General features: G+C 45.8%; 1 protein-coding gene across 3 annotated transcripts; it reads right to left on the reverse strand.

Moving 5' to 3' along the window:
• Positions 1 to 8,240: 8,240 nt before the first annotated feature.
• LOC121456609 (C-C motif chemokine 7-like) lies at positions 8,241 to 20,372 on the reverse strand. Of its 3 annotated transcripts, none has more exons than XM_041664917.1 (3): positions 20,241 to 20,372; positions 19,387 to 19,504; positions 8,241 to 8,415 (listed from the first exon to the last, which is right to left on the reverse strand). In XM_041664917.1, the coding sequence occupies exons 1-3, from the start codon at positions 20,317 to 20,319 to the stop codon at positions 8,310 to 8,312; spliced, it is 303 nt and encodes a 100-aa protein (XP_041520851.1). In that variant the 5' UTR covers positions 20,320 to 20,372; the 3' UTR covers positions 8,241 to 8,309. The 3 variants fall into 3 exon arrangements, with proteins under 3 accessions (XP_041520851.1, XP_041520849.1, XP_041520848.1); XM_041664915.1 differs by lacking the exons at positions 19,387 to 19,504; positions 20,241 to 20,372 and adding exons at positions 8,778 to 8,889; positions 9,601 to 9,714; XM_041664914.1 differs by lacking the exon at positions 8,241 to 8,415 and adding an exon at positions 18,526 to 19,057.
• Between the last annotated feature and the right edge of the window lie 4,567 nt (positions 20,373 to 24,939).

Below are 24,939 nucleotides of genomic sequence, written 5' to 3' on the forward strand. Positions count from 1 at the left end.
TGGCCTCTAGGATTTTGGAGACACAGAAGGTCCCCACAATGTGCCCACTCAGGTGCAGAAAGACTTTAACAGTATAGCTCTGAACATTGCTGCATGTCTGTGGCTCAGAGAACAAGGTATTATAATCTTGCTTGGTCTTGTTATGTAATCCAGGGACCATACAATCTCAGCGTCCAGAAATTTAGTATCATGGGAAGCAGCAAGTGTAGGGACAGCTTAGAAAACAAGGTTCGCACTTGGCTTGAGCTACACACACACACACACACACACACACACACACACACACACAAAGTGGTTAGCAACTCAGTACCACCACCTGTACCAAGCTATATACACATCCTCCAAAGAAAGCAACTGGTTCCTCTACCCTGATCATCCCTGCCATTTCCTTAGCACCCCCCTTTCCATGGTTAGCAACTATTCAAATACATTCTAGTACCCGATCTGGAACCAGGAGCAGGGGTGTATCTGGCTTGGATAGGTAAGTCTGTTTCCAGAATGAACTTTTAGAGAAAACCCTCCACCATGCCATGCAATGAGTGGGTGCACATATGACGAACATTAGACGCATCGCGGGGAAGGACTATGTGCAGCAAGCGAAGGCTTACATAGCCTAAGCTGCCAATCAAAACAGAAAACTACCCAGCACTCCTGCCCTGTCATCCAGCTCCACCTGCTGGACCCTCAGAAGGAAACCCAGGGAGTGTGATAACTTGAGACTCTGGAAGAGCAGGTTTGCTTAGTGCCCACTGCTGGCTTCTGCACTGAATCTACTCTGTGCCTTGTTCACTTTGTGTTTTTGAACTAAACCTCTTGTTGCTTTGCTTTTCTTCACTATGAGTATACAGCGCTCCAAGAACCCGAAACTCCTGATGCAGAGGCCACCATTGATAAGGAACTTTCAGACAAAAAAAATAAGTTAATGCCTACTGACCTTGACTTCTGCCCCATAAAAGCAGGACCCCTAAAATCTTTATTTCAATAAAAAACATCTTAAGTGAATTTGATAGTCATACCGAATTGAAAATGACCAATCTAGAAGATAGTAGATTAAAATAAAGGAAAAAGACAGGACTAAGTAAATATCTTAAATATTTAAAACCAAAATGACAACTGATAACAATCTGCTATGATTTCCCAGTGTCCTCAAGCAAAGTGCCTCCAATACTCAGCAAACAGAAGCATCAGGAAAACAAAGCAAGACACTCTAGACACCTCACATGAAAGTACAATTTGAGAACAACATATAAGAATTTAATATGGGCAATGACCGTCACTTCTTCAATGTGCCACTTCCGGGGTCATCACCATTAAGAACATCAGTTGAATATAATCATTCCAAGGACCTCTTCTAATAAATAAGTAGTAAGTCTTTGCTGTCCAAAGGCCTCTGAGAATATAAAAAACATAGTTATTAGCTGCAAAAACCATCATGACAATTATTCCGTTTCACATTTAGGGTTCACTGTGAGCAACAAAAAGTTGACAGGTGACCCAAACAGTTAAACTAGAATAATTGACAATAAGAAACAAGAGTTAGGCACTCATTTAGAAGTAAGAGAAAAACATTTAAAACAAAATTTAACAAGTTTTTATGATTATCAAGAACCATATATCATTCATAAGTGAGAAAATGGACAGAATTTCTATAGAAAAGGCTTGAAGGAAAAACAAACACATTTCAGATCAGCATAAAATTTTAATTTAATGATACTTTCTTATGAAAAATGTTTCTTTTGGTTACTGTATTAGTCAGTGTTCTATTGCTGGGAAGAGACATTATCACCACGGCATATCTTATAAAAGAAAATGTTTATTTGGGGCTGGCTTTACAGTTTCAGAGGTTTAGGCCGTTATTGCCATGGTGGAAAGCATGGTGGCATTCAGACAGACATGGTGCTGGCAAGGTGACTGAGAGTTCTTCATCTAGACCTGCAGGCCTCAGAAGAGAGAGACACTGAACCTAGCCTGACTTTTGAAACCTCCAAGGCCACCCCCAGCAGCATACCTCCTCCACACCTACCCCATCCAGGCTACACCTTCTAATCCTCAAGTTGTGCTACTCCCTGATGGCTAAGTACTCATGTATATGAGTCTACAGGGGTCTTCTTATTCAAACAATCACGGTACCAAATCAAAAGGAAGCCCTTTTATAATAAAGCATTTTCTTTCTCCATTAATAATTTTACACATGCATACAATGGCTTTTGATTATATCCACCCCCTACTCTCACCCTTGGCCTTGGTTTCTTCAGCATTTTAAAACTCTTTGTTTAGCTGCTAAAGTCCTTTACTAAATCAAACCAAAATGAACTCCTGTATATCAAATACATTGTTCTGGAGCCGGTCTGTGTGTAACGGAACAAGTGACTGGTATCGTCACACCATAAGGGCCCAAGGGACACATAGAAAGACAGACTTCTAGTTTATCGTTATCCTCTGAATGCATCACACACAATGTGTTTAATGGCCTCAATACACCACAGATAAGGAACCCAAGAACCGCTTACATTCACCTATGTAAATCCCTAGGCTCCCATGTAGGAGAGGCAATGCCTTAAATGTGGAAGCTGCAGTAAATGACCGTGTTGAAAGTTAGCAAGGGACACCACGTGGTTGGTTCCTGGCTTTTCTGGGGCAGTCCTACATCAAACTGACTGATCTCCAAAGGTGACATGGAAAGATATACTAAGAAGAACGGGATAGAAAAAGGCAGTACTCTGGTCAACTAACGATGTCCATCCTAAGCACTGGACTGCAGTGCTCTTGCTGGCTGGCCTACAAGCAGCATCTGCAGTTAATCAGCAACGACTTGAAAGTGGTCCAAATAGAAGACAACACACTTGATCGTTCCTGTTTCTTGCTGCTCAGTTCCAGGTGACCTAGCATAGTGGGACAATGAATGCAGGATGCCTGAAATGCCATGGCTCTGTTACTGATGAGCTTCATGCTATGGGCAGCTTATCTACCCTCCAGGAGTCCAGTTGAGAGAGGAAGGATTTTATGAGCAAGGGGGAAGCTCAAGATCATGATGGGGAAACCCACCGAGACAGCTGACCTGAGCTAATGGGAGCTCTCTGACTGGACCAGCAGCTAGGGAATACTACATGGGACCAAACTAGGCCCTCTACATGTGGATGATAGTTGTATAGCTTGGTCTGTGTGTGTGGACCCTTAGCATTGGGATCAGAACCTGTTTCTGATGTTTGAACTGACTTTTTAGAACCTATTCCCCATGCAGGGATGCCTTGCTCAGCCGTGATGCAAGGGGAAGAGCTTGGTCCTGCCTCAACGTGGTATGGCATGCTTTGTTGACTCCCATGGAAAGTCTTCCCCTTTCTGCATGGAGGAGAAGCAGATGGGGGGGGTTAGATGAGAGGAGGGGGCAGGAAACAGGAAAAGAGGAAGAAGGTGAAACTGTGGTTGGTATGTAAAAAAATGAGAAAAATTAAAAAAAGAAAAAAGAGAAAGTTCTTGAAAGAATGGTCATCTCTCTGCAGGTTCTCAGCACCAGGCTGTTAAGTATTTATCATTAGAAAGTGGATTTTGTGGACCAAGGGGTGCTAGAAATAGTCTATGTCTACGTAGACAGCTTCTTCCGTTTGCCTCTCAGATTTCTCACTACTTCCAAGGAAGACAGGATACGCTAGAGATTACTTTAGAAATTCCTGCTTTGTACATGGGGGAGGCCTGGTGTTCCAGAAATTGTGTCAGTGTGAGATTTATAACATTCCTGACCCCAGAGTGGCCTGGATGGTGTCATTGCATGATTATACACACTTATCAGGAATAGTTTTCTTGTTCAGTTGGGAGTATAGAGTGACTTATTTTTCTACTTTTCCCATTGAGCTCTGTATTTTGACAGCAGTCCAGAAACCTTAATGGGATAAATAAAATAAACACTGAGACATCCCATCCAGCAGCTGTTCCATCCAACTGCCTAGCTGTTCCTGACAAGTGAGGGGTAAGAAGTGGAGTTCCCCTGGCCTTCCTCTCTTTCCCAGCAGCCACCAGGAAAGGATACCCTACTCACCTGTGTTGTGATTCTGTGTCTGGTGAACTGGGGCAGCGGAGTTTGGTTGGAGAAGGACAGGCAATCCCCCAGTAGGAAAATACAATCTGAGATTCTGCAGTGTTTTTCTGAGGAATGCTGATAAGAGCAGGGAAGGAACCCTAGAACCGGGCCTCTTGGCTTTGATTTTCTCAGTGACAGATTGTATTTACTGTATCCAAGTCACAGGGTGGATTTCAGCTCAGCGGTAGAAAGTGTGCCTGGCTCACACAGGGCCAAGATTCAATCCCCAACAAACAAAAGAATACAAGGTCATAGTTAATCCCATAAGACTTTTGAAAGAAACAGAATTCAGAGGAGGGCAAGAGTGTTAAGGAGTGCGTTTCAGTGCTATCACTCTGTCCTTCCCTCACGTCTCATAGACAGAACAACGCTGGAGAGGCAATTTTTCCTCATTGATGAGACAAAGCACTCAATAAAAACAACGGAAGAAATATGGGTTTATTTGGATCACAGTGGGAGGGTTCAATCCCTCACGGCAGGAAAGAACAGTTGCTCACACTGTATCTGCGGTCAACAAGTGGACAGATGAACACGGGTACTCAGTTTACTTTCTTCCTTTTATTCAGTCCAGAACCCGAACCCATGGAGGAAAACTGCCCACATTTAGGTCTGACCTTCCCGTCTCAGTTAACCTAATCTAGCAATTCCCTCACAGACATGAGCAAAAGTTTGTCTCCTCGCTGGTTCTAGACCCTGTCAAGCTGACAATATCAACCATCTCCACAATTAACCCATCTCTAAGAGAGGTGGCTCAGTTCTTACAGCGACACAGCATCATCTTAAGTGTCCAGGGTCCCTTGGTGACAGCTGATCCTGTCTGTTCGATAAGGATTTGGATACACCTTGTCCAGTGCCCTGTGTGCCAGAATGACAAGTCATCTCTACACAGTGTGTCAGGTTTCAAAAGGAAAGCATAGTGTATCCAGCTCCATGATTGACAGGGCTCAGCAGCAACGCTATAGCCTTCAAGGTTGGCTCTTCCCTCTGAGAAGGCTCTTCTGTCTTTTCAATCTCAACTTCTGGTTGCCCTGGTGAGATCCTTCATTTTCTTTCTTCGCCCTTGGCAGCTGCTGAATAAGGTGTTGAAAATAGCCTTCCAACTTTGTACTCAAGCCCCTAAAGAATCAGCCCACACTCTCCTTGTCAAGTCCCAGTGTTTCCGGTTTTTTTTTTTAAAAAAAAATAAATTCTCAATTCATATATTTTCATTCTGGCAAGGGTCAGCTGCTCTGCCCAGCACTCCCTGTTGGAATCTTTGTTGTTGGTGTTTTCATTTAAGTGTCTGAGTGGTGCTGATGTTAGTGAGAGCTATTCCTATTCTGCAGATCTCGATTTGCAGAGGAAGATGAGGCACAGTGTAATCGCTGAGTCTCATTACCCTTAGGTCACCCTGATAGGAGGGGAAACTCGAAGTATGGGGTGTTTGCAGGAGCCTGGTCTGAAAGCGGCTTACATGATTTGGCCCCTCACTCTATGGGCTGGCATTGTTTCGCAAGGCCTTCCTGGGGATGATCTGCAGTCTTGGGGACTGTGCTCCTTTTGAATTGGCAGTAGCTTTTAGTGGGTCTGGGATCATTCATGATTTTGCTGCTAATTTAGTAGGACTTTTGTCACTAGCTTTGAAAGTTTCTCCTTTCGGTGCTTTGCCAGTTCCTAAGTTTGTGTCTCATTTCCCACTTCTTAGTGAGACTCAGGGCTTGCATAACAAAGCTATAGTTTGTATCTGATTTTCACCCTGTCACTTCATCCAATGAGGCAGCTTTTCCATGAGACAAAGTAAAGGAGAGAGAGAGAGAGAGAGAGAGAGAGAGAGAGAGAGAGAGAGGTACCTACACACAGATTGCATTTCTTGCAGTATTAATCTTGAATTTTTGAATTTGTGGGCTTCGTTCTCTTTCATGAGGCTTGATGATAGCCAGTCCTTTCCTAAACTGTTTTCCTTACAATAATACTTTGACAGATACAGACAGAAGCAATCAGCACACTATCCACATGTGTTTTGCAAAGTTTCCCTTTGGAGCTAAGATTGCTGTGTATAGGCCCTGATAGCTTTGGTACTTTGGAACATTGGTCTCCATCTTTCCAACCTGAGGCATCAGCTTGTTCCACCTGTTGCCATCAGTCTGCGGAATTCATGCCTAAAGAAGACAAGAGAACCTGGGCACAGATGAAGACAAACAAGATTTATTTTTAATTCCTAAAATGAAGAGCTGACTGGTGGTGTATCTCACTAGGTAGGGTGCTTGCCTGGCATGTACGGAGCCAGGCTGGTGGTATATCTCGCTAGGTGGGCACAATGCTCGCCTGACAAGCACGAAGCCTTGGATTTGATCCCTAGCACTTCAAAAACTGTCTGTAGGGGCACACACCTGTGATCCCACACTCTGGAAGGAGAGGTGAGAGGATCCGAATTCAAGATCATTCTTTGGTACATATTGAGTTTTAGGTCAATCTGGGCTGCATGGCACTTGATTGGAAAAAAAACCAGAAAGAAAAAAGGCAAGGGAGCAAACAATCAAGTAAGAAAGAATCAAAAGAAGAGAAAGAAGAAAAAAGAAGAGGAAAATAAGGTTCTAGGTTTGGCACAGGTCATGTGCGCTGCTTCTCTTAGTCTTGGCACAGGGAGCCCCTCCCCTTTGTGCATTCTGCATAGCATTGACCTGAACCACGGGGCTTGTTGGCTATCACTGTGGTGTAACATGCATATCTTCCTTTCTGACTTCACTGTCATGGCTATAAAAGGACTCGAAGATGATAATTTAGTGAGGTTAGTCTGCCTCCTGGTGGCTCTTTTAGGATGTCAAGTACAGCTTGCTGTGTTGAGATGAGAACCAGCTAGAGGCTGCAGGAGAGGCAGAAAGCTCTGTTAGATCTCATTAAAACCTCGGAGCATGGTCACCAGCACATTGGCTGCCTGCCACGAAGGTGTGGGCTCTCTCCTGACACTTCTGTTTCTACCTGGGGCTTTAATGGGGGCTCAGCTGGAAGGTGCAGGATCTCGTACTAGGTGTCCAGTCTTTACTTTCCATGCCCCTTCTAACTGGCAGGAAAAGAACTGTTTGAAGACCCATGTCTCCCAGATGTAGAAAGGAATTTGCAAGATCATGCTGGCTTAGTATCTCCATTCTCAAAGTAGGAGATGTCTCTAATATTCTGGACTGGAGGGACTAGGAGACGGTGAGGAGACCAGACAAATAGGAGTCTGGTACAGTAAGAGATTGCATGAAAAGCCACAGCTTTGGGATGTAAAAAGTTATCTGGTAAAGTGGTTAGGCTGATGTCAGCTGTCAGGCAAAACTGGACCTGGCTTTGTCTGGCCCCAGCCTGTCTGGCTTTCCCAAACTACGCTCAGCCTAGAGCAAATGGCCCAAGAGTTACCATCTATGATCCCCTTCCTCTGTACACATGCCTTGTTCCTCTATGATCCCCCTCTGCACCCATGTCATGCTCATCTACAGCCCCTCTATACCAATGCCCTGTTCATCTACAGCCTCCTCCCTATACACCCATGCCCTGCTCATTTACAGCCTCCTCTGCACCCATGCCCTGCTGACCTACATCCCCCTCCCTATGCACCCATACCCTGTTCATTTACAGCCCCCTCCCTATGCGCCCATGCCCTGCTGACCTACAGCCCCCTCCCTATGCATCCGTACCCTGTTCATCTACAGCCCCCTCCCTATGCACCCATGCTCTTCTGATCTACAGTCCCCTCTCTCTGCACCCATTCTCTGCTCATCTATGACCCCTCCTTTTCACCCATGCCCTGCTCCTTGCCATCCTGTTCATCCCTCCAACTTTGCTTTGTTCCTTTAAAAAAAAGCATCAAAGACAGTATTTATGCAAAAATATATTTTATATGAAAATTCAATGGTCATACATATAAAAATTCCACAGTATCATAACACCATGATTTTATCCTAAATACTTTAAAATACAATCTTTTCATCTATTCTTGCAAAGTCTGTTCACAATACTGGAGCAAAGTAAATGGTAATACAACATTAAAGTGACAGGAGGTGTCTACATTCAAATCACACCAAAGTACATGGCAAATTAAATAAAAGTATTAATAACTTAGAGATAATTCTTTAAGTGTGGCTGTTTCACATTCCTACAGACAGCAACTATCCCTTAGAGACAGAATCCATCCATCTCATCACAGTTCTCAGAGAAGACAAGGGGGCAGATTTCTTGTTTCTTGTCTCCTGGGTTTCTGTTCAGACGAGAGACTTCAAGGCTTTGGAGTTTGGGTTCTCTTGTCCAAATACTTCATGGCATCCTGGACCCACTGGTGTTGGGCATCAGTACAGAGCTCCATACCCCTCTTGGTCTTGAAGCTGTGGGAAGAGTGCTCTGTTAGAGAGAATGTGACTTATACTGTGAGTACCTGCCTGGTGCATTACCCCAAACTGATGACCTTGCCCCAGGGATGGAGGAGGAAGAAGGTAAGACAAAGGAAGGGCTTAATGAAAAGATGCGGTCCTCACTGGCCAAAGGCAAACCCCTTCCTCTCCCTGGCTCCTGGCTGGATAGGCAAGTTTTGAACTGGTGGCTCTGAAGAGAGCGGCAAGCTTCAGTTTGCCCATTGAAAGTTATCTGAGTTTGCAGTAGAGTCTCCACGCTTCGAGTGTTTAGCCCTATCCACTGCCTCTGGGAATGACCTAGCCCTGAGGGACGAAGGCATGGGGTGCATACTCACATAACAGCTTCCCAGGGACAGTGGCTACTGGTGATCTTTTTGTAGCTCTCCAGATTCTTCATGGGGATCTTTGGTTTCTTGACATAGCAGCATGTGGGTGAATTGATCCCATCTACAATGAAAGAACAAGAAAAGGTTCTTCGTGGATGATTCTGGGTTTCTTGTTTACAATTGATGGGATGGTAGGAAGCAGTCAGAGAGGTAAGAAAAGACCAAAGGAGAAGTTGCCCACTCCTAATATAACACCTCTGCTCTTTAGGATGTCCCTCAATTCTTTCTCTCTTCTTTGGGTTTTATACCAGTCAACAGGGGCAAGAAGAGCTGAGGACAACTCTGGGTGTCACTAGAAAGCATTTGGATAATGACCCAGCTCCTTAGAGTATGACGACACCAGTTACAAGTCCCCCTTTTGGGTTAGAAAACTTTTTGTCTCGTTGTGAGCATCTTGTAGACACATCTTGTAGAACCACTGCCACTGGAAGCTAGGCTGACTGAAGCAAACACTAGACCCTGGTGCTCTTCCCCTTCCCTCTTCTACTTGAGAACACACCCCACCCCAGACCCCTCTTTGATGACCCAGAGCCCCATTACTGGACAAGTAGCTGGTGCAGGAACTATCTTGTTTCTACTAATGAGTCCTGGAGGGATCAGATTCAAGTCCTGCCTCTGACCCTGGACTGGCCTCATGTCCCTCTTTCTATTGTCTTCCTTTGGCAAAGGCAGTGAGATGAAACTATGAGTAACCCTCATTCTGTAATGGTTCGTGAAAACCCAGAGAAGGGGCAGCATGCCCCAGGGGGAAAGGAGGCAAGGCAATTCTTACCTGGCTGAGCCTGTATGTGGATGCTGAAGGCAGCCACTGTGAGCAGCAAGCACAGAAGGATTGCAGAGGCTTGCATGGTGGAGAACGGGAGAGCTGGCTTCAGTAAGAGCTGGCAGATTCTGAGCTGGCCTGGCCTCTGGTCTTCTGGCAGTTCTACCTCCTCTTTTATAGGCAGCAAATAGGGAGGGATCTTCATTTGGAATGGAATCCAGGAGGGTGTGATTTGAGGCTGTCCTATTTCCATTTAATATCAATAACGGAAAATGAGGTAGTGATTCTCTCCAGATAGAGGCTGTACTGTGAATTCTGGGTACACTTATCAGCTCGGATCCTAGAAAAGGAGATAGTTACTGTAGAATGAAGAAGGAAACGGATGACCAAGTCAAGGGGTTCTCATTTCCTCCTTCGACCAACATCCTTAGAATCCTCAAGTCCAGAAACAGGCACTAAATATTTGGCTAGATTTAAAAATGCACGCACAAAAACGACAGTTCTGTTAGTTTTTCAAATCTCAGAGGAAAGTAAAGTAATAAAATGTTAGCCAAAAGAGAAAGAATTCCCCAAACCCTTGTGTCTAATATAGCTTTTGGTTATATTTGGGCTCAGATAAGAAGGCTGACTGGCCCCAGATAGGCAGGGTTTGCTTAGGATCTTTTACTTTGCAAGGAGATGATGGTTGAGGCTGGGGAACATCCCAAAGCCTCCCCTCCAAGTCTGGCATCTGGAAGAACTTAAATAGCTATATGGTGGAGCAGATGTTCTTTGGTTTCTTCCTCTCCCTCTTTCTCTGCATCCCACTGTGAAGACCATATATTTTACATGATGCCTTCGAGTCCCCAGGACCATAAAAAACACTTCTTAGAAAGATGGGGCAAAGGAACCTACAGACATGTTTTAAAAACCACTCTATGGAACCACGTCTATAAGGCAGAAGCAGAGAGAGTGTTTAGAAAGAGCAAGGGCCTGAGCTCCATTTCCAGAAATACCATCCAGAGGCGTTTAGAATGACACATCACATCGGGCTCTTGGAATCTTGTGGTTTTCAAATATTTGATTAGCTATGGAAATAACCTTTCTAAGTAAAAGAACATAGGGAAGTCAAGCTGAGTGTAATGCCATATGCCTTTAATCCCAGCCCTCAGCATGTGAGAGGCCAAGGGAGGAGGATTGTGAGTTTGGGGCCAATTTACATTACAGAGTGATACATCATGTCAAAAGTCCAGCGTCTGGGGACATAGAACATGCTAGGCATGAGTGCTTGCCCTGGCTTCACAGCAAAGACACAAACCTAAACACTAATCAAGCAGTAATATGAGATCCAGCCTGTGGATCGAAATAACACATTCACAGATCATATCACTGACAGACAACAGGTTGGAAGTTACCTTTCAGCTAATATAAAGAATTCCCACAACTCAGCAGCTAACCAAAACAAAATAAAAAAAATCTGAATTGTAAAGGGGAAAAGAGTATCAATGGATGTTCCTTACGGATGATAGGCGACAAGCATAGAAAAGGACATACCACATTGCTAGTCATTGGAAGCTTGTGTGAGGCCCTGAGTTCAATGTCAAGCCTCTGTATGTAAATAAATAAGAAGGAAAAGAAAAATCTGAATCAAAATTATTAGGAGATATCGCTTTGCCCCATTATAGTACTTATATCAAAATAAGAACTGGCTTACTTTTTTTTTCCCATACAGGGTTTCTTTGTAGCTTTGGTACCTGTCCTGGAACTTGCTCTGTAGACCAGGCTGGCCTTGAACTCACAGATATCTGCTTGCTTCTGCCTCCAGAGTGCTGAGATTAAGGATGTGTGGCACCACCCAAACTGGTGCTTATAAGCTCAATGGTAGAGTATTAGCCTGGCACCTACAAGACTCTTGGCTCCAATCTTAGTAATGTCAAACAAACAAAACAACAAGCTAAAACATTAGTGGGCAAAGAAGGGAATGGGAAGTTGTTTAGTGAGGAGAGGTAGTTTGGATTTAACAGGACGAAAATGGCCAAGAGGCCTGTTGTTCAATGATGCTAGATACGTCAACATTAATCCCATAAACTATACTTAAAGATAGGAGGTATGGTGAATTTTGTGTTTCGTCTTTTTGCCCCTGTTTTAAAAGTTAAATGGAGGATGAGGTCTTTAAAAAGTGAATATTCTCATTCCCAGTACAAACTGGTGATTGTTCTTCAAACAATGACCCACTGAGCTGTTTCCGACTCACTTGGAAGCAATGGGTACTAGGAATAAGGCACAATAGACACTTGCTGGGAAAGCAAAACCGAGAAACTCCAGCAGTGGGGTTGGCGAGAGCACTCGGTTGGCAAAGAGCATGCCGTGCAAGCATGAGAATCTGGGTCTGAGCATCAGAACTCACCTAGGAGTTGAGTGAGCACACCTCAAGTCTTAGTTTGGAGGAGGTAGAGACAAGAAGATCTCTAGGACCCTCTGGCCAGCCAGCCTGACCCAATGAGTGCACTCTGGGTTCAACAAGAGTCCCCGTTTCAAAAAAAATGTGGTCAGTGCTTGAAGAACAATGACTGGACCTTTGGCCTTCACACAGACGTGCTCCTAAAACCCAACAACGAGAGACTGTGCCCAGCAGTTCTTGTACTTCCAGATAGGTACCAGGAAAGATGCTCCTGGGGCAAGGACTTTGATCTTGTTCTTATGACAAGCATCCTTGATCATGCCTTCAAGACCCATCAGCTATGGGCTTCTGGCTTGTCCTTTTGCACCCACTGGCCACACTGGGGGTGAAGTTGGGTGGACATGCCTTCCTTTAGTTGCCGTCACTGCTGTTTGCTGGCTCACAAAAGGCTGAAGCTGGTTTAAAGCTGGTACAGAACCCTGGGCTTCTGATTATCTTGGCCATATAATTTCTTCTGGAGAAAAACAAAAACAAAACCTTGCTATTCTGAGTTACTGGTACAGGTGTGTCATGTCTCTTCCTCTCTCCCTCCGTGCCTTTCTGGCTGCTTTCCTTGCTTCGCCCACACCTGCTCCACAACTCTTGTAAGGCAAAGCTGACAGGCTTGAATGAGAACTCCAGTTTCTAACCAACTCCCTTCTTTAAACCACTTTATCCAAAGCCTTTATTGCTCAAAATCTTAAAAAAAATTTCATCCCCATGCCTTTACGCCATATGGTTTTCAGTAGAATTGGGGAGGCCATGCACTCAAGAAAAGGTAGTCTTTAACAAATGCTGCTGGGAAAGGCATAAATCCACTTTCAGAAAGATAAAAGGAAACCCCAGCTCTCGCAGTACATGAAAATCAACTCAAATGGGTTAAAGGTATAAAATGTGAGACCTGAAACATGAAGGGACTAGAGGGAATCATACAGGAGATGCTTCATGATGTGGGACTAGGCACAGAGATTATGGATAAGACCTCAAGGCATAGGAAATAAAGGCAAGAATGAACCAACCATGTTTTTTTTTTTTTTAAATCAAACATAAAGGTTAGGAAAGGAGGCAATCAGCCGAGTTAACAAATTAACCCATAGAATGGGAAATCAATATAGGAGAATCCATTTTATCTGTGGTGGTGTGCTTCCACCACACACGTAAACTGTCTAACAAAAAAGTCACCTCCCAAATAAAGCCACAGATAAATAAAAGATACCTCAACTTTACTGATCATGAAGTATGATAGTTAGTGTCAATTGTCAGCCTAACAGTATCCAGAACTATCTGGGCAGAGGACCTCTGGGAATGTATGTGGGAATTATCTTGACCTTGTCAGGCTAATTGGAGGGGAAAGACCTGCCCACTCTGAGAGGCACCATTCCCTGGCTAGGACCTTGGATTGTATGAGTGGAGAGACAGAGCTGAGCAGCAGCCATGCTCCACTCTCTGCTTTCCTGTTTGGGATGGGACATGATCAGCTGCTTCAAGTTCTTGTCGCCTTGTCTTCCCTGCCCTGATGAAACCAAGGAGAAACCTTTCCTGCCCTAAGTGCCTTGTCAGAGTATTTCAGAGTATTTGTCACCGCAACACAAAAAGAAACAAAGACATCAGGGAAATGCAAATCAAAACCACAGTGAGACACCACTTCCCTCCAGTCAGAAGGGCAATTGCCAAAAAAAAAAAAAAATTCTAAAATAAATGGCGCTAGCAAGGGTGCGGAGAAAAGGGGTCCCTTGAAACTGTTGGCAGAAATGCAAACTAGCGCAGTCATTGTCAGGAAAGGCGTGGCAGCTCCCCAAAATATCAAAGGTTACAATTAACATATGATCTGGCAATCCTTCTTCTGGGTATGCTGCCAAAGGGACAGGAGTATGTCGGGAGACACCTGTGCTCCATGCTTACCCCAGCACTGTCCACAGCAGCCAAGAGACGGAAGGAGCTTAGTGCTAGTTGATACGTAGATGAAGATGATATGGCAATAGTAGAGAGTAGAATAATAGCCACCGAAGGGTGGGGCCCTGTCACTTTTGACGGAATGGCTGAAACCGGATGTCATCGTGTTACATGCAACAAGCCAGACACAGGAAAGCCAGTCGCATGTGATCTTCCTCATGTGAGAGCCATGAAAGTTGACCTTGTGAAAGCTGAAAGTAGAAGGGTGGTTACTAAAGACTGGGTGGGGCGGGGGGATGGGAGGGCGGCATCGAGTCAACCAGTGGACACCGTTACAGAAGGATCGGAGAAAGGAGTTCTGCTTGTGTATTATATGCTATTAATTTGTAATTAATCAATTCTGTGCATATTTAAAAGGCCAGAAGAAAGGATGGATTCTGAGTGTTTTCAATTTAAAGATGACAATTGTTTCAGCATGTGTGTGTGTGTGTTGTGTATTTGAACATTATGCAATATCTACATGACATTGCACGAGAGGCTGGAGTGAGGGCTCAGTGGGTAAAAGTATTTGTTTTACATCTTTGGAAATCCTGAGGGTCTATCCTCAGAACCAAAAATCAGATATGGTGACACTCATTTATAGTCTGGGCACTCCAACGATGAGATGGAAAGTGGAGATAGGAGAATCACCCAGAAACTCATAGGTAATCTAGCACAGAGTAGATACCGCAGTGACAGAAACGAGAGATGCTTGCTCAACTAGGTAGAAGGAGAGAACCAGCTCTCAAAAGTTGTCCTCTGACCTCCACATATGCTTTGCAGCTCACATGTGCTGTGTGCACGCACACACACACACACACACACACACACACACCATGCCTTATGTTTGGAGGTCAGAGAACAACTTGCAAAAATTGGTTCTCTCCCTCCTTCCTAGGGGTTGAACTCAGGTGTTGAGGCCTGGTGGTAAGTACCTTTACTTGGTGAGCCATCTGGCTGGCCCATGTGCTTTCATTTTAGAAGAAATTTGTGAGTATTAGCACAATGTATTAGCTAAGGCTCTCTCCATGTGTATATTATATATAGTTATACATCCACACATATATGTGCACATATATATGCATGCACACATATATGTGTGTGTGTAATTATAAAAGGTTGACTTCCTAACTGTTGACTGAGTAATTCCCCCAATGAGCATCCGTGTGCTGGAGAGCGAGCAACCCAGGAGCTGCTCAGTCCACAAAGCTGGGCACTTCAGGAAAACAGGGGCCAGTGATGCTGCTTCAGTCTGAAGCTGCAGGGAGAGCCACCGGTGTGAGCCTGTACTGCAGGCTGAAGAGAGTGGTGCCTGAGGTCCCCTGGAGTGGAGTTTGGTCATGCTGTTTGCTTCCCCTGCCTCCCTTTCTGTCTGGACCTCTGGCTAGTTAGAGGCTGCCACCATACTTAGGGTGAGTTTCTGCTAGTTGCTATCCCAAGCTCCCGTCATCTCGACACCTTCCTGGGCACATGCAGAAGGGGGCTCCACTGACCTCTTAAGTATCTCTCAATCACAACACGTGGACAGTCAAGATAAAGTATCACGTACTGTTCACTTAGAAGCACCTGCTGTACTTTACCTATACAGTGCCAGACAAAACATAACACCCACAAGGCTATTTGACCACCTTCTTAGCGAACCAGACAAACTTTCAAATACTGTGCCCAGCTACAGAGTATAAGCCTTTGTCTGGTCCCTAGGCATGCGGTCTAAAGGGCAGCCCTTTCTTCCGAGCGCTAGGACACTAGCATCTAGAGCCTGTGCATGTCCTACCTGACCTTGCAAAGGGGTTTGTGGATGTCACTGATGTGAAGACCCTGAGACAGATCATCTTGGCTGTGAAGATGTATTCAGGACAATCACAAATATGAACGCAGAAAGGTCAGAAGGTTAGAGAGACAGGATTACAGCTGGGTGTGGTGGTGCATGCCTATTACCCTAGAACTGGACAGTCTGAGGCAGGAGGATTGCCATGAGTTCAAGGCTAAACTGTGCTACATAACAGGTAGCCACAGTATGAGCCTCTGTCTAATAAAGCTGAAACAACAGCAAAACCTGTGGAGAAGCAGAGAGATGCTCACAGAAGGAGGGATGGGGGAATAAAAGGAGGAGAGTGAGCGAGACAGAGGGACGGAGAGACAGAGAAAGACTCCAAAAGTGGTTTCTAGAAGTTGTAAACAGTAAATTCTTTAAGGGACTGCAACTAGACTGGCCCAGTGTAGAGTTAACAATCCAACTGTTTGCTAATGTGTTTGGCTGTTCTAAGCCTTCGGGTGTATGTTGATTTGTTAGTGGCATTCAGAGACTAATACAGAGTGTGATACCTGGGGCAGGGTGCTGCTATAATAAATCATAGAAATGGCTCTGGGATTGAGCAATAAACAGAGACTGGAAGCCTGAGAATGATGGGAAAGGACAAAGACATTCTGGAATAAAATGCTGGCAGCAACGGGAAATGAACGCATCCTACTTGGCTTCCTTAAGTGCCTAAGCACGCCAATGCTTTGTGCTCAGCTCCATTGTGCAAGGACCAAGGAACTCCTGCTTGCTTCGAGAAAAAAGAAAACAAGCCAATATTTCATAAAAATGAGCAGATAGGGCTTGCAAATGCGGCAGAAGCAGGCTATTGGGCTATGGAGGGAGTAGGTGCATGTGCCCCCATCCCCTTTCCCTTTCCTCCTCTCAGCCAGTCAGCCTGGCATCAGAGACCCCTTGTTCTATAAGCTACTCATTTCCTCTTTATTTCCTCTTTGCCTCCACTCTGATTTAAAATTTCTTTTCTGACTGTTAATCAACACTGAGGACCGTTGAACCTCTGGAATGTAGGGTCTGTGAACTACATACAACAAAACCTACAGATTGTTTGCTGTCTGAGTATTACAGCCCTTAGAGCTCTGAAGGAAACCCTCAGTTTCAGCCAGAAAGTCTGGCCTGGCTCAGATATGCTCCAACTCTGAGCTGCAAAATGAAAACTTACCAGGAGACAGGATTCTCCATCAGAAGGGAATCTCGGCCCGTGCTTATCTCTGCAACACCCCCCACCCCACTGAATTGATAGACTCCATTGATCCCTAGTGACCGAGTCTATGTCCACCCAAGTGTCTTTCCTGTTAGGCAGTCTTCCCAGCCTTGCATGCTGCCAAAGGCACTGCTGGGTCTTGTTTGACAATATCTTTCTCCCCACCAGATGGAGAAGGTGAGCACCATAAGAGCTGATTTCCCAGCAAAAGATGCTCACCGTCCCTCATGGAGAGAGGCTGTCTGTGTCCAAACGTCCCGTGCCACAGATTTCAGCTGGACATCCAGAGAGAGAAAAATCTTCCCGTTTGAATGGACAGCCTAGGTTCCCAGGTGTGGCCTCAGGGTGGTAATGGGAAGAAATGTTTTCGGGTTTGTGAGAAGTTGCCCCATTGACAAGTTCAGGAGAGGTCTGCACCTAACACCTTTCCCCACAGCCCAGCACATTGTTCTCCAGAGTTGTCCCTTGGACCCCATCTTCACTCCTCATCTATTGATGGGCCACAGTCTATCACTTCTCTCCACATCTTCCTGTCTGTAGGAAGCCATCAAGGTGCACTTTCCAACGCTCTCCCTGAGCCCGAGCCTCTGAATGGGACACATCCCTCTTCATTGAACCAAAGAGTTTCCATTAAAGGACGAGGTCAGAGGCAGTACCATGCACACACCTTTACACTCAAAACCCTGTATTCAGGCTTCTCTTGAAAAATTCTCATCATGTGACATACGTGTGACCCTATCTGGTTGTTGTTGTTTTTTTTCTCCCTTCTCCCTTTGATACAACTTGACAGACACATAGCCCCATTTGATTGTTCTTCTCTTCACCTTTTGATGTACATAGCATCCTCCTTTCTACCTTCCTCTGTTTTCCCCCACCTGCCTTTCTTTTTCTTTTTTCTTTTTTCTTTTTTTTTTTTTTTTTTTTTTGGTTTTTCGAGACAGGGTTTCTCTGTAGCTTTGGTGCCTGTCCTGGAACTAGCTCTTGTAGACCAGGCTGGCCTCGAACTCCCAGAAATCTGGCTGCCTCTGCCTCCCGAGTGCTGGGATTAAAGGCGTGCGCCACCACCGCCCGGCTGCCTTTCTTTTTCTTGATGTATCTGTGCTTTTCTGGAAAAACTCTGATCATTATCAAGGATAAGTTTGTGTCTTCCTCTCTCTATGAAGCCTTAAGATAAACTTCTTATAGAAGGTGGTTAAGTCCCCTCTCCATCCCCCAGTGCCTGTGTTGCCTACCCAGTTAGGGAGTCAAGTGGGAGAGTTAGAGATAGAAGTGATGCATCCCAGTAAAGGGCAATTGGAACACATGGCAGGTGTGGACTGGAGCTTTTGTCAAGCAGGTGACTGAGAAGCAATACTGGGGACCCGAACAATGGTCCTAGCATGGCTGATTGGGCCCTGTTTTAAAGCGTCTATGACACTCAAATGAGACCATCCAGTACAAAAGACTGGGCCATTCATTCTGCCATTCCTCCACAATATGTGTCCCACCTGTGCTGTCCTCCAAACTTAAACACGCCCTGCTTTGCAACTTTCCCTCAAGAAAACACCCAAAGCCAGATTGTGTACAAAAATAATTTATTTCTCTTAATAATTAGAAATATCTATTTCCATAATAATATTTTAAACAATGCCCTGGAATCTCAAACACAAAGTTTTTCCATCCATCTTTGCAAAATGCATCTCTCATAACATTTGAAAGTGTAGAAACAGGGTCCTCAGAGGGAAAACAATGGAACCACATCTTGTATCCAAGAAATCCTAGTATTCAGGGGAGGGGATATCGAGACATCAATAAGTTAAATAAGTTTAACATTACTTAGAGCACCACATTCAGGTCACACTAGTTCACTGTTGGGCTGGTCACTCTCACAGAGGTTCTTGAGCTTGCTGCGGGAAAGGGAGTAGTCGATGCATTAACTGCAGGTCCATGGGTCAAGTTAGCATTCAAAGGTGCTGAAGATCTTACAGAAGACACAATTTTAGACACAGTTGTCGTTTCCGATCTAGCTTGGTTCTGGTCCAGTTTATTCATGTATGCCTGGACCCAGGCTTGCTTGGGGTCAGCACAGATCTCTTTCTTGAGCTTGGTGATGAAACTGTGGAAAGAGAGAAGACACAGTCAGATGAAGTTCAGTGGCTGAGCATGGAAGGACTTTGCAGGGCTAAAGGAGGAAGGCAGGTAGGAAGGGGGACTTTGAGGGGCCTGCAGGTTTTCCAAGATAAGCTCATGAAATTGGGGTGCTCTGAAGAGCATCCCTCTAGACAGTGCTGTTGGGAATTGCTCTTTCCTTCTTGGCTGCACTTTTCTCATTGGAAATTATCTGATATTGGGTCTGAGTGTGTGAGTGACTGGAAGTTTACGAGGACCACCCCTTGCTTTTGAGGAAGAACTTTGGACCAGGGAAGGCTAGTAGGTGTCACTCACATCACAGCTTCTTTGGGACACTTGCTGCTGGTGATTCTTTTGTAGCTCTCCAGCCTCCTCTCTGGGATCTTCTTGAGGGTGAATGAGAAGCAGCAGGTGAGAGGGGAGTTAACTGCATCTGGAGAAGAAACCAGAGAGGGGGGCACGTTAGGACAAGAGGGATGCTTCTGGCCTCAGAAAAGAGGAGGACCATGAGGAACAGGCAGTTTCAGCAGGAGTGGATGGCAACCCAGATAGGTCAGAGTGGGCATGTGATCACTGATACACTGACTCAGAGATGTGTGCTTTAAAGAAAGTTCACAATCTTGGATAAAGGGGTGTCATTAAAACAAGGTGACTCTGGGAACTGTCATTAGAAAGAGATAAGATATCAAATAACCAGAGTCCAAGGAAATGGCCTGGCGACCTTATTCTAGGCTCCTGAAATCTACCTCTGATCCTGAGCATCTTTAGTACACCCCCCCCCCCACTAGCTTCTGTCTCTGGAAGGTGGACTGCGTGAAACAGAGGTCTCAGGTCTCTTCTCTCCCCTGCCCCCCCCCCCCGCCAATCTGGAGAAACACATCAACCCAGGCCCCTATTTGGTCACCTGTATTCTCAAATACTGAGGACAGAAGCCACATGAAGATGTGATTCCAAATGTAGATCTTAGAAGGATTAGAACTCTAGGTTGACCTTTTCCCAGAAGCCCCTGCATAATTGGGCTGGCTCTTTGCCCTTCTCTCAGCTGTCTTACCTTGGTGTATGGGGGGGGGGGGGGATTTTCTGTTCAGGTGAGACTACACTATGATGATGGCCCATGACAGTCCAAGATGGGGTAATACACCATGAGGAGAAAGAAGCTGGGGTCTTACCTGGCTGGGCTAGCACATGGATGCTGCAGGCAGCAACTGTGAGCAGTAGGCACAGAAGCGTTCTTGCAGAGACCTGCATGGTGGAGGAAGAGAGAGCTGGCTTCAGAGAGAATTGGCAGGCTCTGGGTTGGCCTCAGCCTCTCTGCTCTTCTGGCAGCTCTGCCTCAGCCTTTTATTGTTGTTAAGTCAGGGGGGCGGAGTCAGGCTGGGAGCCTGGTCCCCAGGGGGTAGCATCATCCTTCGTGTGAGTGAGGAAAAGTGGAAGATTGAATCTGCTGAGTAAGTGCAGGGCCCTAGGAGGTTTCCAGGAAGTAGAAGAGAGAAGCTGCGGGTTGGAATTGGGTACTTTTTCCAGCCACTGCTGCCAGCGAGTGAATGAAGCTGGGCGGGAAGGGGCAGGGGATGGAGAGCAGTCATAGCAGACTGACCACAAGCGTGAATGGAGTGGTCTTGCTTTCACTGAAGTAAAAGGAAGCGGGCAAGGATCCTAAGGTCCTAAGGGGGATGCAAGCATACCCCAGCTTGCCCCTGGCCCAAGGGATCTTGGAGATGGGAAAGGACAGTAGTAAGTACACCACGTCCTTGTTTAACATTGAATAGGGTGTTCGCTCCACTTGGTGGTTCCCAGAAACACAGCAGAACTGAGGAGCTTTGCAACCTTGAAATGAACTGTCTGAGTTGTAAGGTTCCAGACCTGGAAAGCCATACGAATCGGCTCCTGTAGGAGAAGAGATTTCCATGCAAATCCCATACCGTGCCTAGTCTGTGCCAGGAATGTTTGGAAGGCTTTACAGTGCAAAGTCTCTAAGTTCCCCAGCTCTAGTTAAGTAGGTATTGCTAATCTCCAATGTATAGATCAGGCAGCTGAGGCCCAGAAAGGTTGTAGGTAACAGCCCCCGGGGTGCTCTGGAAACGGGCCCAGGTGCTCCAGTCTGTGTTATCGTCGTGGTACTTGCTCTCTCTGTGCTCAGTTCCTTCAAACTAACAGATAAAAAAATGCGCCATGGAGAAACATTCCTTGTGGCTAAGTCACTATGATTAGGAGCCTGTGGTCAGCATTTACTACTTGTGGTTACTCTCCTCCCTGCCTTCTTCTGGATTTCCAGGGACCATGAGTGAGCCAAGGAGCCATATTTGGAGAAATGGAATGTCTGGCTTTACTTAGCTCTGCAGGCTTAGATTTCTCCAGAAACAGTAGCATCAGAGCAATAAAATCTGAAAGTCCTTAAATTAATTTCAGTCAATTATTTTACAAAAATAGTATAACTGTCCTAGGCATGCCAGTGGCTAAGCAGAGGCTGACACTCGAGTGTCTTGATTCCCTCAGCCCACTACAGTATCCTGAGTCTTGCTTGATGGGCAGGGATGGACCTAGGACTCCTCTTTCACAGAGGGTCCCGGAGACAATGCCCATACAGAGGTGGGATTATTGGAAGAAAGCAATTCTCCAGTTGCTATATTTGTATAAGAAATAAGCAGCAACAAGCAAACTGTATTTAGTCCACAATAAGTTGCCATTAGCAGCATTTTGATGGCTTACTGGGAGCCTGGCATACTTAGCTGTCAAAATACCTAATTATTCTTAGGTTACATAGGTGACTCAGGGAGGTGATGCTCCCATTCAGGTTGTACTAATTCTGGAATCCCTGACCCTGGGCATGAGAGTTAATGTCTCATGATGGATGTTAGTTTCTTAGAGAACCTGGAGCAGAGATTCTATGAGGGAGAACATTCTAGACTCTTGGGCAGAATTAGAAAAAGGCAGGACCAAGAGAGGACAGGCCACTCATGTGCCGCTTTGCTCTACCTCTGGGAACCTTCTTTTTGTTCCACCTGTTTCATTCATTATCTTGCTAGTCACTCTCCTCCTTCCCAACTAGTGTCCAAACACCTCTGAGTTTGGCTCAGAACTTTCCTTGTGGGTTCACTCACTTATTCTCAAATATGTGAATTATTTTAGGACTGGAGGCTGTAGTTTTGCACAGTCATTTTTTCCCAGACCCTCTCACTATAACTTCCAAGAAGTTTTCCTTGTGTTTATAGATACTCATCTCTCATCTATGAGTACGTCATCTATGGAATCTAGTCATTCCTCAGGCTTTCTATAGCATTCACAAGTTGAGAGATGCCACTCTTGCTCCTAAGAATCTGAGGCCCCAAAGCCTCCCCCCCCCACAAGAATGTGTAATAGTGTCACCTCTTTCTATGAGAGGAAACCTATTCCTGACTGACGTACACAGACTGTTATGGCCCATGGTCACAGGGAAAAGCCCTTGGCTTTGTCAAGCACACGGACAGGCTCCTGTGTCTATTGGAAGTCACTATTGGAAATGAATTGGCCACTGCAAGCCTCAGTTAACCCAGGGGAGAAAATAGAGTGAATCATAAACCGGAGAAAGGAAAGTGATTGTCTATCTCCCTCTGCTTCACTCTGTCAACAAAGGATGCTCTTCCCAGCTGGTGGGTCAGAGTGGGAGAAGAGAGTTGGAAATCCCCATTCTGAGGCAGGATTGGAAGTTCCCATTTCCTTTGAGAGACATTTGGCAGGAGCGTGCGTTCCAGATGCTGGGCTTGCCGCCAGTTCTCACGTGGGGCTGAGAATCTGGACTGGTTCAACACAGGCCTGGGCTAAGCTCTGGCTTGGGAGCAGCCAAGGGAAAGGCCCGGGGAGGAACTATAGGTGGGTGAGGAGCAATAATAGTCCAGTGGTCCCTAGCATCCCTTCTCTTTGTTACCACCCAGATGAACAATGGAAAGTTTCTCCAGGTGAATAATCTTCTCCTCCCTCCATATGGACCCTGGTCAGTGCCACACACTCCCACTCAGGGTCAAAACTGAAGAAGGAAGAAGGAAGAGGGAGCTATCTAGAAGGTCAGAAGTGCATCCTAGGCCCTCAGCTGGACTTTACTCCTGGGCTCTCTTGCTTGCTATTCTCCTGTTCATCTCGCTCATGGCCTTCTGACCTACGCTTCCAGATGGTCTCCACCCCCCCAAGCCTTTGAAGGAGGTGCAGAGTTGGTACCTGGACACAGTCATCCCCCAGCAACTACCCACTGCACTCCCTGAGTGAGCGCTCAGGTTCAGGTGGACCAGGCCTGTGTACCGAGGACTCGGAACCTGCCATCCTTTCAGACACCATAGCTTTCCATTACACTGTCACAGAATGTCTAGTGGGAGTGGTACCTCCAAGATAAAGCACTTAGTTCTCAGATTGAGGGTCTGAGGCCAAGAACAAGGTCATGGCACGCCCAGGGTGGCACAGGAGGCTAAAGGACCTATCCATGTTGGCTCGGCTCCAAGCTCTCTCTGTGTTCTCTACCATCCGCTCATAATGATTGGTGGTCAGCATCCCCCTTGGGTGAGCCTCAGGGAAAGGGCCACTGGCAGGAGTAGGCCAGTCTCACAGAGCATATAACCAAGGTAGGAAACAAAGGTAGGAAAGAGCTTCAGAAAAAGCCTGAGCAATGCTTTCTCCAAGCCTCTGTCATCCTAGACTTTGATGCAGATATGCTCCAGCTCCCTTTTCATGAAGGAGTTGAGGGTATCTGTAGGACAAAAGTGGTACCGGTGGGCAGGGCATACTAGAAAAGAAAGAGGAGAGTCACTTGCAACACTGGGTTGGGTGGGAAGGGGCTCATCACTTATGGCGTCTCCTGGGCTAGTGGTAGCAGACAGGCCTGTGAGTCATAAGGCGAGAGCTGCCCTGGTGACAGGAAGAAGAGGGGTACACTGGTGGGGCGACAGGAATCTAAGGAACTCGGCAGCTCCTTTGAGTTGCCCAGGATGGAGAAGCTGATGTCTGCACTTGGGGCCTGGATGGCACAGGTGGCCTGAGCAGTGTGGCGATGGGTGTAAGGGTGAGGTAAGTACATCTGAAGTATCCCTGTGAAGGTGCTGGGCTCTGAGCAGCCGTAAGTGCAGTGAGAGTTTTAGGGGAACAGTCTGTGGATCATTCAAATGGAGACAGAGACATTGTTTTAGTGGCATTTAGTGGGATCCTTGAACACAGGGGTTTTGCTCATCCAAGGGAACGTCAAGTGACATATAGAACAATTACATAACCACACATACAGCATCATGAAAGTTCTTGTGTGATACAGAGAAGGCTGGGGTGGGACATTTGTGGTGGGGTCAAGGATTGGGCAGGTTTTGAACTTGGATCATCACTGGGTGGAGGAAGGACATTTGTTGGAGAAAATCTCCGGGCACTGCACATTTTAGGATGCTTATATAGTTCTTGGCATCATATTGAAGAGCAGGTGCTGATTCAGTGGGTCTAAGTGCTGAGATGTACAAATCTAACCAGGTAGGTGGTCCTGATACTGCAAGTATCCAGCTCTCTTAGAACCACCTGGAAAGAGCAAAGGATAGAACAAGATGCTTAGGGATGTGACACCATGAGCTACTCATCTCTCCCAGACTAGCTTCCTGCCTGTGGCCCCTACACAAGCTTCAGGGACTAGAGTATGGTGCTGCCCCTAGCAATTTCATCTTTTTTTTTCTAGAGAAATGGGTCATGATTCTCTTGGGTCTTCAGCCTTCAAAGGAAGGAGGTATAAAAGAAAAGAGAAAGAAATGGGAGAAAGGGCAAAAGTAATAAATGAAGGGAGTAGAAAAGGGAGATGGGAAGAATACAAAGACCCCTTAGTTATATTATAGCACCATAGTCTGTCTCTGCCTCTGTCCAGCTATGTGGCCT

Source organism: Microtus oregoni, unplaced genomic scaffold, assembly GCF_018167655.1.
Source record: "Microtus oregoni isolate MIOR12 unplaced genomic scaffold, Mior012 000015F_ref0000493, whole genome shotgun sequence".
In the NCBI taxonomy this organism is placed as follows: Eukaryota; Metazoa; Chordata; class Mammalia; order Rodentia; family Cricetidae; genus Microtus; species Microtus oregoni.